The sequence below is a fragment of the Nanorana parkeri genome, unplaced genomic scaffold, assembly GCF_000935625.1.
Source record: "Nanorana parkeri isolate BGI_ZX_2015 unplaced genomic scaffold, ASM93562v1 scaffold82, whole genome shotgun sequence".
Classification (NCBI taxonomy): Eukaryota; Metazoa; Chordata; class Amphibia; order Anura; family Dicroglossidae; genus Nanorana; species Nanorana parkeri.
Window position 1 is genome coordinate 780,670 of NW_017306350.1, and position 15,369 is coordinate 796,038.

The window sequence follows — 15,369 nt, forward strand, 5'->3', positions numbered from 1 at the left end:
TAAAGTTTTTATTAAGTTTTGCAAGGTAATACAATTATTGCAATGACTATACAGAAAAATATGCACAGCGGTTAACTCCTTCCCGACTGATGACGGGATTATACCATCACAATCTTTTAGTTCATTAACTACCGGTGATGGGATAATCCCGTCATGAGGTACAATGGGCACTGGTCCGCGACAGGGCCAGCGCTTATTAGGTTACTGCTGTTGCTGGGTCCCTCGGGGTCCGAGACAGACCCTCAACAGCAGAGTAGATGGTTACAGTAATATGATCGCTGTGACTCACTGTGTTGTGGAGCTGCGAGCTGGCTTAGTGTGTTACAAACTGATACAAAGTATCTCTGATGAGAATACTGTATTCTCCTCAGAGTTACTAAGTATCAAAGCCCCTGTAAATAAAAAAATAACCCCTTAGTGCCCTCAGTTTTTAAAAAATTATAACATTTTCAAAATAAAAAAATAAAGTTTTTAAAATTGTTAAACATTTTACAAAATGAAAAAAGAATTAAGTTCAAAATGTTGTCGCACCAAGTTGTAAAGGTGGATTGCAGTACTACTAGTGACCAGAAGGTGGCAGGGCAGCTATGGGACACTGTCTGCTGAGCATGCACAGAATGGTTGGAAAATTGTTTTGTGGTGTATTCTTCTTTCCACCTGTTGCTGCATGTGCTCTGTGGTGTCTTTGGCTGATTATGTTGCATAAGGAGAGCATAGAGGGGTGTGAATTAGAGCCATTTTGCCAGTTGAACACTGGAGCAGGAGAAGCTACATGTGATCTATGGTGCTGCAAGCTGGTAATAAGTTTTGGATGCATGTGCGGGGAGCCAAGTGACACAACACCAGAAATTGATAGTTGAGGAGGCCTGCCATCAGATAGTGGGAAGTTACTGGAGAGAACCAGTGGAGGGGTCTGCTCACAAAAGTGTGCTTGTGGGGGCCTGCAGTGAAAGCTGATTTACCGGAAGGGCTTGAGCTAGGAAAAGAGGCAGAAAGAGTATCTGTGTTCCTGTGTCTCAGCAAGTACATAAAACACAGTGGCATGCCAGTGTTATGTTAATAAAGCATGCCAGCTTTAAGGACTTAATATTATCTCTTTCTTGTTGCGGCTGATAGATAAAGAGGGACTATATCCCACCCTGAAAAATTGAGTTCAGAAACCATTGCCAGGGCCGGCCAGATTAACATAAGGGCGGATGGAGCTCCTGCTCCAGGCCCCTCCCTGCAAATAGGCCCAGCTGATCCGAATCCGCCGGTTCGAAACGGCAAACCCAAATCACAGTTGGCCTGACCCGAATTATGGCCGGCTCAACCCGAATCACAGCTGCCCCGACCCAAATCACGGCCAGCCCAATGGCAATTCAGGCAGCTGCGACCCACCTGGAGCCCTCACTGACCACCTGAGAGCCTACACAAAGTGTCACACCGGATTACTGCACAGATCTGGAAGCCAGATACACAAAGCAACCCAAGATTCAAGGAAGAATACACATGCCTCTTGTATTTAGACAATATTTGCTTCCCACGGAGTTCGGCTTTAGGCACATTGGTGAGTTACAATGTCAGTAGATGTGCTTGTGATGTTAACAATGATGTTAAAGTTGTAATGAATAAAGATTCTAATAAGAACATACAGCAGTGTAGTGTTGATATTTTCAGATTATTTGTGCTTAAAGGGGACGTTACAGCAAAATTTAAGGTCTGCTCTTTAGGTGCAGGCTTTCTCCCCCTGTAAAAATCACTGCATGATAGTAGTTGTAAATAAAAGATTTAGATTACCGTATATACAGTACCTACCTTACACCCGTCCTCCCTGTCGCAGAGTGTAAATCCTTCTTTTCGAGGACTGATGAGTACCCAAACTCTCATGATAAGACATTCCAGTCCATTGCTAGGATATGTTCTCTTGAGATGTGGGCAGCTCTATGTCCTCCAAGATCTTGCCAGAAGGAATGTGACATCATCCTCGTCTACGCATCATGGTCAGAAGATGGGAGTGAAGTAAGGTATGTAACCTAACTTTTCTCTTCACAGGTAGCAGAGATTTTTACAGAGCAGAGGGCCTGGACCTGATAAGTAGAGCTTGCATTTTACTGAAAGGTCCCCTTGAACATTTTTCTGTTTGAATTGTATAATATGTTCAGTGCTTTATTGTTCTGATTGCTTAAAAAGCACTGGCTTTACCCATCCTTTAAAGAGAACCAGTTACAACAAGAATCTGATTATTTAGTTATAGTGGGGTGGTGGTGTGAATGCATTGGGCTCAATTAGAAAAGTTGTTTTTCTCTTTCTCTCTGCTGTTTTTTTCTCCATAATACTGTGCCTTATCTAGCTCACATCTCTCATAGATCTCATTAAAAAGGGTAAATCACATGATTTATTTAACCTCCTTTCTAAGTAACAGTATTTTACCACTACAAGTACTTTTATAACACTGTCATTATTATTTTATTGGCCTTAATGATAAAAATTAATTGATCTGTCAACACACAAATATTTCCCTCCTTTTAAGTCGGGTATACACGCTTCTATTTTCTTTGTTTAACCTGCCAGCTGAATGAAGAAAATAGAACAGATTCCTCCATCTACGGTTACGAGGGTTGATTGAGGAATCTCCTGCTGTTTGCTTTGTATTCTGACAGCGGCTGGCGGCTGCTGTCAGAATACCTGAACAGAGCACCTCATTGGCTGCTAGCTCTGTTTGGCCGACAATTCTTTGACATGCTCTTTCAATCAACTGATCGAGGGATGCGGGTCGTAAAGCTGCCGACAGCGGCACCCATGTATCCTATTTCGGCCGGTTCATCGAGAATATCAAATCAGGAGAATTAGTCTTGGGAAGTGATGATAAAATAAAACTTTGCAAGATAAAATTATGATTTTTTTTTTTTAAAAGACAGTAAATGTTTATTACTTATACATATTACCCATCTTGGGGTTTTTTGATGTTTGTAGAAATTGAAGATTTTTAGGAGAACATTATCATGAGACAAAATTGGCAATAATGTTATATCCCTCCATGTTTGTGAAGTTAGCCTATGAGGACACACTAAATAAAAATGAACTCTTTTATAGAAAAATTTGTTTTTATTGATCACAGTAAACACTCATATCAAACATTCAGTTGTACATTCACAATACATTTCAAAAATATAAATAGATTAATGTGAAATTTCCATTTAAGAACCATTGAGTAGACCTATCTTTGGTCAGTACTGTGCTTACTGGGTTGAAACAAAATGTTTCTAGTTAATCTATTGTAGTACTCCACTGTAACAGTATTTGCATATTTTTTTGTGTTTCTAAACTTTTTTTACACGTGTATAGCACTATACATAATACATACTAAAGACTCATGCACATGGGTGCCTGGGGCCGTACAATGTAAAAATTGGACCTTTTTGCACACGCTGGTGTGTACTATGCACATGTGCTACAGTGCGCTGTTACAACATAACGCAGTACTTGATTTTTTTTTCTCTTTTTAAAACATCTTTTAAATTACATTTGTTTGACTCATTGCAAGGCATTTCCATGCACTGTAACAATAAAATGCATGTCTCCATCATTTTATCACAATGTAAACACAGCACTGCAGATGGGGCATTACCACAAGGTGTGTAAAGCCAACCTCCAGATTTTTAGCGTTGGTTTCTCATTTACAGTTTTGCATACTGTTGATTTTCATTTTTGTTTAGCAAAAAGGCACAATTTAAAATTTTCAAATATTTGTTAACTTGATACAGTTTAAGGTTTAGTAGGGATTTTTGTAAGGTATGTTGTGTTTGAGTGTGCTAGTAATGATTTTAGTGTATTTTTACAGAAAATATTGTTTTTATGAACATGTACAAAACCAGCAGCACAATCTTTTTATTGTAGAGTTCCTGTGCTTTCAGAAAACGTATGGCTGGAAGGGTATTTTACAAACCGTCAAAGCTGTAGGTAACAAATGGTGAAATATAATGTGAAAAAAAAGTGAAAATAGCAAAAAATGGCTCGGCACCTGAGAATGAAAGTGAAGAGCAGAGTCTGACAGCGAAAAGGTTAGCCTGATAAACATGAAACTTAACCTAGCGCTCCACCTTCTGGCAGGAAATAGTAAAATATCCTGTATTTTATATTTGCATGACACAATGAAAATAATTATTTATTTAATTTAGCCCTAAGTATAATAAATAACAATGTTTATATACAAACACACTAATTACCTCTAATGGTTTTGTGCAATAAATATGCACTACAGTAAATATGCTCACTTGGAAGTCTAATGTAGACTAATACATTTGTCAGTCCAAGCTTTGAGTGGTGACTACTTTACAACACACACAGGGACCACGGGGAATAAAAGTAGCCACCCTCCAGAAGGAAGGAAAGTGTCAGCACAAGTTCAGTGATGATCCGAGAATCTACAGCCGAGTGATACACAAATAAGATACATTTTTGTTAATAGTTAGGGTACTTGAATGTATTTTTAAGATTTAACTCTTATGTATAGTGTCCCTTTAAACTGCCATTTCTACATTTACATTTGCCTTATTAAATACACCTGCATATGTGTCATAAAAAATGACACATATGTACCATGGATAGCCAAGATAATCTACCATTTTTCAACATTTTTTAAATAAATGTTGTGAGGCCAGAGGGAAATACAGCAATTTCCACAGGTTGGAATGCTTAACAATTGAAGCATAGTCAGTAATACAATTCAGGGCTTGTTCACACCAAATGCAGACCAGATCTGCATGAGTTTCTGCACACGCAGTGCAGTGTGTCTTGCCTCGTTTTTTGCCGCGTTCAGGGCTGTTTTTGCAACCAAAACATGCGTCTGCATGCGTTCCAAAGCATTCCAGAGCAGGTAAAATATGGCTTGCTGCAGTTTTTTTTACATGCTCTGGAACTGAACGCTGCGGTCTGAACTAGAGCCCAAAATATCATTGGAATACAGGTGAAACTCGAATAATTAGAATATCGTGCAAAAGTAATTGCAGTAAGTGCTGCAAAAGGGGCCCAAACCAAGTACTGAGTACATATGCATGCTTGTACTTTTCAGAGGTCCGATATTGTTCTATGTACAATCCTTGTTTTATTGATTGCATGTAATAATCTACTTTTTTGAGGTTGTGGATTTGGGGTTCTTGGGGTTTTCATGAGCTGTAAGCCATAATCATCACAATTATGACAAATCACGGCTTGAACTATCTTGCTTTGCATGTAATGAGTCTATCTCATATATTAGTTTCACCTTTTAAGTTGCATTAGTGAAATAAATGAACTTTGCACGATATTCTAATTATTCAAGTTTCACCTGTACATTGGACGCAGTTTTGATCTGGTCTGTAACTGCTCTGCTCTGCTCCTGGAACGCGCTTGGTGTGAACTAGCCCTCAGATGCAAAGCACAAATGCAAAGTGCATTACCGTAAGCAACCAATTTAAGTGTTTTTTCACATCTTGTTCCACCTAGCAAACAATCAGAATCCTTGTTTCATTGTCAGACATGGACTACACATACTGTATGACAGTTAGAAGCTGATTACTATGGACAAAATTAAATTTGTTCATCAGCCCCTTTGAATGTTTTAATGACTAAACTCATTATTTTGGCATTATAGTATATGCTACCTACATATACATGGTACACATGGACAAAATTAGTACTAAACATCACTAAACATAAAAATAAATATGTGATTATAAATGATCCCGGTATAAGGTTTTATATCTTATATATTCCTCCATACATTGCATAGTAGTGTCATCTACCTTTGGGTCAAATTTGTTGGCAAACAGGTGATGCTGTTTAATTAACCAGCTGAGATCTCCAGCACCATAGATACATACTGCCCTTCTGTGAAGTCCGGTACAAGGAGGATAAGCAGCCCCTTTAGTTATGTCACCCTCTTGGTATGACCACTTAACCATTCTAGCCATTGAATTCATGTCTGATTGTTCGTACTTTTCACTGTAGGGAGAGGAGCCAGGGACGCCAGGCATTCTGTTCAAAGAAGCCCAAATATGTTCATCTGGACTGTAAGTGTCTTTGGCCCAATCGATAAACTTTTGAACCTGTGGTTCTTCAAAGATATACCTCACAAAGTCTCTGGACACTACAATGTAAGCATTTCCTGTAAACATTGGGCTTGCAATCGGTGGTGGCATTTTTTCAGTATTCGTTTGCGAAATGTGATCACTAACTTCATAGTGATATTTCCAGCGTCTTTGTTTCAGTTGTGATGGCCTTTCAGATTCCATTGTGTTTTTGCCATTAAGTGATTTAAGAACACGCACAATTTCAGCATTCGTTTTCAGTGGGAAGTCTGAGCCACATGTATTTAGAAGGTACTTCCATTGAATGTTACTTTTTAATAGGTCTTCCATGCAGTTAAGATCAGCCTGGACTCTTGACCAAGAAGCATAGATCACTTGCTCCAGTTTAGATGCCACAAATACATTATCAAAGCATGAGGTGATAGCTTTCACTGCCTCCTTGAACTGTGCTGAAGACTTTTCATCAACATGAATGCAATAGATGTTCTGAGGAAAATAAATTGCTCTCAAGAGTCTCTCAAACGCCTCAATATTTTCATGAATGACCATTGAATAAGCAATAGGAAAATCTTCTTCTTCCTTGCTCATTGGAATAGTAATATATTTTCGAAATTCTCTGAAATGCTTGCAGTCTGTAGTCAGGTTTAAATACATTTGTTCAGTTAAATATAAATTATCCTTCTTTATAGCAGCATTGATTTCTAATGCCTTCTTTATAGCATCAGGGTCTCCCTTAAGAATCTTGGAACAATTTAACTCACTGTGTTCCTCTGGTTCCAGTCTTACAAGATCATAAAGTTCATCTCTGCAGATCTGACTCCTGGCACTGTTTGTTCCATCCTCAATGTTTTCCAATTTGCATGGATTGTGTGTATATTTAATCAGAAAGGTCCCCGAAAAAGTTAGTACAACCAAGATCAGAAACTTGTAAAGAGAAAAGTATCTGTGCCTCCTGATGTCACAACGAGACATTCTTTCAGATGAGGATGAACCAGCTCTATGAATAATGTTCTATTCCTTTGTTAACCTTTCTGAGAACTGGCCATGCACGTCTTAACACTCTTAATAAAATGCCGTGAGCAATGTTTAACACCCACTAAGATTTGCATGCTACAGGCATCAGGTTACCAATTACCTTTCCACCTTAATGTTGAAATAAGTAAACATATTGCAGCTATGTAAGAAGTTGGGAGTGGTGTAATGATGTGCATGTATTATCTCATTACCTTCTCTATACTTTGTGACTCCCACAGATAACCCGTTTGGCATTTAGCATCTAAGTTATCTGACAAAGTTAAGACTTCAACAAACTGAATAATATTTGGGGCTAGTAAATTATTTTATAGTGATCCCATGGATATACTATTCTTGACATATGCAGTAAAAGAGAACAACTCAGTTTCCTTTTAGTGCATAGGTAATCATTGAATACACAAGTGATTAAAGTTCATTTCACGTGGATGTTGTGTTTTAGAAACACATGGTGGAGGTGGGGTAGTTCTCAATGTGCACAAAATATCATGCTTATTAGATTTATAGGAAGATTTATAGGAAGATTTATATTTTCAGAAAATAGCTAATTTACATTACACACTAGTGACGGTTGCTGTGTACTTGATTTGGTATATTTTAATGTGTTGTTAAAACAGTGGTTTAGTTTTTTTTTTTTTTTTTGTTTAACCACTTCAAGACCAGGTGTTTAGACCCCCTTCCTGGCCAGGCCATTTTTCAGTGTTCAGCGCTGCGATACTTTGACTGACGTTTATTCCGTCATGCAACGCTGTACTGAAATGAATTTTATACCATTTTTTGGGGACAGATAGGGCGTTATTTCGGTGGTATTTAATCACCACTGGGGTTTTTATTTTTTATTATAATTAGGAAAAAAGGTTACTTAAAATATGAAAATTTTCATGATCAGATAAATTCTTTTAATATGTCTTTTCCTGTATACAGTTGTTTATCCATGGACAATGGGCCAGATAAAAGATATGTAGGGATCATTATAATATCATTATAATATCCTAACGAGGAGGAAGACGGAACCCAGCTGCGGAGTCACGGTCAGTATCGTGTCTCAGACCCAAGAGGACATGATGGCAAACAACTGCTATCTGGGCAAACAACTGGGATAGCTCTCTCTATGGTGATTTAGGGAGGAGGTGTCTAATTAAACTATAACTTAGTTACACAGGTAGTAAGCTGCAGTATGTTACGTCACATATATACAGTTGGTATTGATATCAGCGGGGTACTTATGCAAGGCAGGTTGAGGTTACCGTATGTTACGTCACATATGAATCGGATGCAGAGATATTGTATTTGAACTTGGCACATAAGCACAGCAGGTTAAGATGATTCTATGTTAGTTCACATATATAATTTCATGTACATCTTGCAGGTTAACTTCTAATAATCAAAGTAGGAGGAGGCAGTCTCTTATCTAAGCAGTCAATGCTACACAATCCAGGTAGCTTAGTATTATGCAATAGCTCCCCAGATGGGCAGCATGCCCATAGGGGTGGATACTTGCTGTTGGCAGGTCAGACAGGGGGAGTACTGGAGGTGCTCATAGGAGTCCTGTGCAGGCAAGGCGTCCGGGTACTGTATCCTTGGTTGGGCTGCTCCTTCCCTGGATGTGTAGTGGAGGTGCGCGGCATACTTCTGGCGTTCACCGCGGGTTGTTGGAACGCCAGACGATCATGAGGTCGCGGCTTATGACGCGGCGGGGGGCGTTCTTGTGTGGCGTCGGCTGACCGGGGGCGGAGTTACCCCTCGAGTCTGTGACGCCGAACGGCCGGATCTGCGGGAGATATTACACCCATTAGCATTTAACAGCCCTCTTCAAATGCCCACAAAGTTGATATCCACTCCAGCAGTGTAATGCTAAAGAACTTTTATTAACATCTTCACAATGGGGAGAGAGGGTATAGGGATCCTAGACATCCAGGGCAGTACAGACTTAGACTCTAGACTCACCAGTCCCTTTCAGCAATGCAATATAGATCCATCCTTATAGGAATTTGAGTAGTACTCGTGAAAATTCCCCCGACACAAAGCGCTGGTACCGGCGCTTTAAATTTTTTAACACGAGCGGCTTGCTGGGGACCTCACAGTAACCTGCTGCAGACCTTGCTATGGCTGTTGACAATGCCGATCTAGCCACACATCTCCTCCTCCTTCCCGCCGCCCGCACTAACCCCCACAGCCATGGTGAGACCTGCACACAGCCCTAGTAAGACTGCACAGCTATAGTGAGACTGCCCAGCCATGATGAGACTGCACAGCCATGGTGAGACCCACACGCAGTCATGGTGAGACCCTGCACACAGCCCTGGTGAGACCGCACAGCCATGGTGGGACCCACACACACCCCTGGTGAGACCTGTACGTAGCTCTGTTGAGACACTGCATGCAACCCTGGTGAGACTACACAGCCATAGTGAGACCCGCACGTAGCCCTGGTGAGATGCACACACAGCCCTGATGAGACTGCACAGCCCTGGTGAGACCACACATACAGCCCTGGTAAGACTTGCACGCAGTCCTGGTGAGATCGCGCAGCCATGGTGAGACCCTACACAGTCCTGGTGAGACTGCACAGCTATGGTAAGGCACATTTAAGGCTAACTGGTTAAGCCTGTATTTGTTGAGGAGTCTGCGCCTCCCCAGCCCTCATAAGCCACTTGCTCTGGCTTCCGGGTACGCGAGGGATCTCGCATCGCTGAGAGTCTGGAGTCCCCTTCCAGTCAACGTGTCATTTCCGGTGAGTTTGCACGTCATAGCACGGTCGTAGCACAGGAAGCGTTCCCCTGCCTGCACTGCTCATGCATCTATTAAGTGTATACACGAGTATTTATTTATTTCTTCTTGTACAGTGTCATAGCTTTCCGGATGTGCAGTAAATTAATGTTAGGTGTTTGAAAAGATTCCCGGAGACTGTACAGCACCGGATTCCCTCAGGAAAGAAAGGTGCAAACTGTATCAGAGCACTAACATTCAGCATCATGCCCTAAGCTAAGCACCAACTTCTCTGCAAACCTTCCTTACGATCCCCCATCATGTCCGATCAGGCCATTCATTGCATTGCCCAGATCACAAGCGTTTATATAATCACGTGTTACATTCACTCCGCTCAATAAAACAAACTTTCACTGACGTCACACCCCCTACTCCGCTTGTATGGGCCGCTGCCACCTAGTGGCGGGATGTAGAAACTACAGCACCGAGGAGAGCTCTATACTTCATATGTAAAAATAATGTATGTTCCCTCACCAGCATGGGGGATATGGAAAGAAAAAAAAACACGCATCCCGAGAGGGTCCTGGCATCAATCTTTCCAGCCCAGGGACGGAAGGTGACTTTTTGTTTTGAATTTCATGCGGCACATCACGTTGCACCTTAGTGTATCTTTCAGCGGCCATGCGTTACAGACAGCAATGCCTTGCAGTGTCAGGTTAGGGGTAAGAGGGCCAGTTATTTTGCAGGCAATGTGTTCACCACAACACAAGGCTGCCGGGCGGTGTGTGGGGTGTTCCATTTGGAGGGATTGCAACACTTTCAGCTCGACACCCCTATGCACTTACTTCCGCCGGCAGGCTGGTTGTTTGCAGCGGCCGGCGCATGTACAATGTTTACACAGCTGTCACTGCATGCATCCTCAGCACTGGCACACGTTTACAAAATCGTTGGTTCACCACCCCCAGGCACGGAACCTCTTGCATGCATATCCCTGTTCATACATGACTTTAAAACATGTGGTTGGATACATATCTTCTCTGTGTCACTTTCATGTGTGCTCATGTTACTAAACAATTGTTCCGGGTGGGTACCGAGACAGTTGGTTCATGAGACTTGTGCATACTTAGGGGTTTATTTCCTGGTTCCCACGACTTCCTGGTACTGTGTACACATGTTAGGGGTAAGAGCCAACCCGGCTGCGGGTCCTCATAGCATGCGTTTCAGGTCACTGCGGATGCATCGCTTATGGATTCATAGCTTGACTGCGGAGCCCTACGTACAGCATAAACCAGGGAACTAAACGCACCCACTAGGTTGGGTCCATCATGCCTGTTCTGGTCAGGGCACACAGTCTTTTCCCACACTGAAAACCAGGCGACAGCGGACGTCTTCAACAAAGGGAGATCAAAGTCCTTAATGATCATGTCATTTCTTCGTAGGTTGACTTGGCTGACCCTTCAATACAAGTTATATCATTTTGTTATTTCATCCCTGGTGTATGTAACATGGCGGCTGATGGTTTGTCCAGGTTTAAATTCGATTGTTTTCTTTCAACAGTACCCGGATGCGGACGCGGTTCCTACGCCAGTTCCCGTATCCCAGCATCTGGTGCTGGACTAGAGGAGCATCGGTTAAACGCAGTCCGGCTAACCAACAGTTCCTTGCGCATAATACCCGCAAGGCGCACGTAATGGCATGGAAAACATTCAATGTTTTCCAAGGCAAATAGGCCACACTAGAACCCAGCAGCATAGATTACATCTCAGCATCTATTGCGCACTGTCATTCAGACCTCAAACTAGCACGCGATACTATCCGGTTGTACTTGGCAGGTGTGCAACATTTCCCGGGTTTACTAACCCAGATAGACCCTCTTTGTTCACAGCGCACCTCGTCCGGGCCATGCTTAAAGTTATTCAGAAGTCGGGTGTCCAATCGCATGGCACCAGGTTACCCGTTTTCGGTCATTTGTTCAGAGGCATGTCTGCTATGTTGGTTAGATCACGGTAGTTCAAAAGCCGCATCTACTTAGTGTTTTACGGGTTCTGGAGACCAGGTGAGTTACCTCCTCAAGCTCCAAGACTGTCACGGTACTCAAAACTAACTTGTGTCGGTTCCCCGACCATTACTGGTTAACTCTTGAGCGGGGACTAAGACTAATCAGGTAGGCGCACCCACACGGATCAAGTGGTTTCTGTCTGGCAATGCAGGGTGCCCTGTCTCAGTATTGGATTGTCTCATGACCAAATTATCAACCACACCGCTACATGGGCCTTTGTTACCTTTTCCGCATGCCGCTCTCTCCTCTCAGCAGTTTGTCACACATTCATCTGCTCCTCAGGCAGTTGGGGGTAGACCCTAAATGCTATTTTTTGGCACTCATTTCGCATAGGGGCAGCTTCAGCCACCTCCCGGCATGGTGTACCTGCCCACGTTATCAAACAGCTGGACAGGTGGAAGTCTGTGTGCTTCAGCAGGTATATCCTCAACCCACGAGCAGAAATGGCCAAAGCATTTTCTTGTCTGGCGGTATAATGTGGTTACGAATATTTAATTAATAAATAAATAAAGGTTATTTCAGGTCTAATGTTTGCTTTTGCCCCTTTATTGGCGTACTGTCCATCCGAGCCATGGCACACCTCAGGTCTGTATGTTGGCATATTTGTCTATTTTGTTTCAGTGCATAGGAAGGAAGCATACGGTAGGCTTCAGGTTTTCCGGTTGTCAACTCTGACTAAAAATTCTGTCTATCGCCATTTGGACTCTGGAGGAGATCTTGAGATGTCTTGCAGTCTGGTAGTGGAGGCTCTTTGGTCTCTACCACTTTGAGAAGACCTGTTGTCTCAAGGGCCCAAATAACATCCTGCTTTACAGCTGCTAGCTTTAATGGCTTGGCTACTCAAAGTCAAATGCTGAGAGACAGATGGTTGTTGGATGAGGTCATCCACACCATGCTTAAGTCTCACATGGCCTCATTTCGTAAGATTTTTATCATACTTAAACAATGTATGTGTGATTCCCTAAGGCCTGGCTCACAACTGGGTGTTTTACAGCGCGCAGTGACGCGCTGTAAAACGCTCGAACACTAGAAATCCCATTACTTGTTATGGGCATGGTTCCCACCTGGGCGTATTTCAGCGTGTAGGAACGCGCTGAAAAACGCCCTACGCCCAAAGAAGTACAAGAGCTTCTTTGGGGCGTATTTTCTGCACGTATCCATTAGGATACAGCTGGATAGCCCTCGTATATGCGCGTTTGTCGCACGTTTCATTGACCGCAAATCACGGTATAAGCGTGCGGCCGGAAACGCGCATATATTACGAACGCCCAAGTGTGAACCCAGCCTAAGGGTATGTCCTCATTCTATTTCCATTGCCTTTCTCCTGGCTTTCCTCCAGTGCAGATTGGAGCAGCAATTGGTCTTAAACATAATTAAGGGTCAGGTGTCTGCATCAATGGTCTTATTTCACCACCCTCTGGCATCATTGCACCTGTCTGCACCTTTACTCAGGGGGTTACACACATTGCCCCTCTAGTCAGGCCACACACTGTGGGACATTCACCTGGTATTGTTGGTGTTGCAAAAACCACCTTTCGTTACTAACACTCTCTCAAAAACTGGCATTCCTAGTACCCTTTACTTCGCACCTGGTCTTGCAGCTGGCAGCATTGTCTCAGTTTGGCATCAGCGAGAACAGGGCTGTCTCAGCAAACTTAAATGAGTATTTGATGGAAATTGGCCAGCAGCGGGACAATTTTGCATTAGCGAGAACAGGGACAAACACAGTGAACTACTGGCCAATTTCTCTCGTCCTGAAAAGCCTTTTTTTCAAACTAAAATTAATCAGATTGGGGTGCCGCTCATGTAGCCAAGCTATTTGTGAAAAAAGAAAAAAATGAAGTCCACAGCAAAATATGCGCTGGCAGTTTACACTGTTGATACTAAATAAGCTACATTTTTGTTAATAGGTTAGGTACTTAAATGCATAAGACTGAACTCCTGAATTTAGTTTTACTTTAAGTAATTCCCCAAGCACATTTTTAAAGTTTTTTCCACACCATTTTTTCCACACACCCCCCCCCAGCCGCACAGCATTAGAGTAATTAGCGGAGGATCTCAGCTGAGAACCCAGCAGATTCCCTGAAGTCATGCCACACGGACCATGTGATAGTGTATTTCCTACCAGTGTCATGCTCATCAGCCAGCAGTCGTTCCAGGTCAGCAATGCGGTCCATTTCCAGAGCCCACTCCGCCAAAGTTGGGATATCCGGAGTACGCCAGTGGCGGGGGATGACTGCTCTTGCAGCTGTCAGAAAGTGTCGTAGGAGCCCCCGTTTTACAGATTTCAGAGAGCCTGGTATCATAGTTAACAGTACAAAAAGGAAAAGGAAGACAGGGAAACAAGGTGGAGATGGGGTAAGGGATATCCCACAGGGGTGGAGTCACCCCAACAGCGACCGACACTAAGGGGCCCAGACCCGCCATCCACCCCCCACCCCCCCAGCCACACAGCATTAGAGTAATTAGCGGAGGACCCAGCAGATTCCCTGAAGTCATGACACACGGACCATGTGATAGTGTATTTCCTACCAGTGTCATGCTCATCAGCCAGCAGTCGTTCCAGGTCAGCAATGCGGTCCATTTCCAGAGCCCACTCCGCCAAAGTTGGGATATCCGGAGTACGCCAGTGGCGGGGGATGACTGCTCTTGCAGCTGTCAGAAAGTGCCGTAGGAGCCCCCGTTTTACAGATTTCAGAGAGCCTGGTATCATAGTTAACAGGGCTATCATGGGGTCATTAGGGGCCACTGAACCCGTCACTCTGTTATACACATCCAGCACCTTTTGCCAAAACGCTTTGATCAGAGGGCAGCTCCACCAGATGTGAGTCATGTGGCCTGGTGAGGCCTGGCAACGCCAACATGAGTCAGGTACTTGTGGGTAGTAGCGGTGTAGTACTGCAGGGCATCTATACCATCTGGTCAGAATTTTCAGGTTCTTCTCATGAGCCTTACTTGCAATGGAAAGGGAGTGTGAAAGAACGAAAGACCTGTCCCAGTCCTCCTCACTAATAGTGAGGTTCAACTCTCTCTCCCACTTCTGGACATACCCCGGACGTCCCGGGGATGCTGAGGCGGAGAGGAGGGAGTATAGCAGTGAGATGGTGTGAGTAGGGGGGAAGGTCTGAAGGAGTAGGGAGTCAAAGGCCGTGGGCTCCGCTTCGAAATCCTCCGGTTGGGGAAAGGAGGCCACAAAGGATCGGAATTGCCGATCTGCTAACCACATAGCTCCAACCGGGGCATCGGACATGCTCTCCCGCATGGCTACCACCAAACGTCTATGTGGGTCCCTATTCCATCGCCCAAAAGAGGACCTGTGGAGGGCTGGAGGAAAGGCCGGGTTGTCAAAGACGGGGGTCATGGGTCCGGTATAAGAGGAGATTCCGCAGTGAGATACCCAGCGGTCCCACAGTCGTAGTGCATGAAGAGTCAAGATAGGTGGGGGCGATGGCAGGACCCGAGAAGCCGGAGGGATCCATGGGAGTGCCCTAAGGTCCGAGTCCGCGATCGCCTCCTCTA

The 15,369-nt window shown here is 43.6% G+C and overlaps 1 protein-coding gene across 1 annotated transcript; it reads right to left on the bottom strand.

Moving 5' to 3' along the window:
* Window positions 1-5,646: 5,646 nt before the first annotated feature.
* Window positions 5,647-7,109, bottom strand: GCNT3 (glucosaminyl (N-acetyl) transferase 3, mucin type). The gene has a single exon (XM_018552271.1). The coding sequence runs from the start codon at window positions 7,020-7,022 to the stop codon at window positions 5,694-5,696; it is 1,329 nt and encodes a 442-aa protein (XP_018407773.1). The 5' UTR covers window positions 7,023-7,109; the 3' UTR covers window positions 5,647-5,693.
* Between the last annotated feature and the right edge of the window lie 8,260 nt (window positions 7,110-15,369).

Bases quoted from the DNA above. Each gene is read 5' to 3' on its own strand.
- GCNT3 (XM_018552271.1), bottom strand. From the start codon at position 7,022: ATGTCTCGTTGTGACATCAGGAGGCACAGATACTTTTCTCTTTACAAG.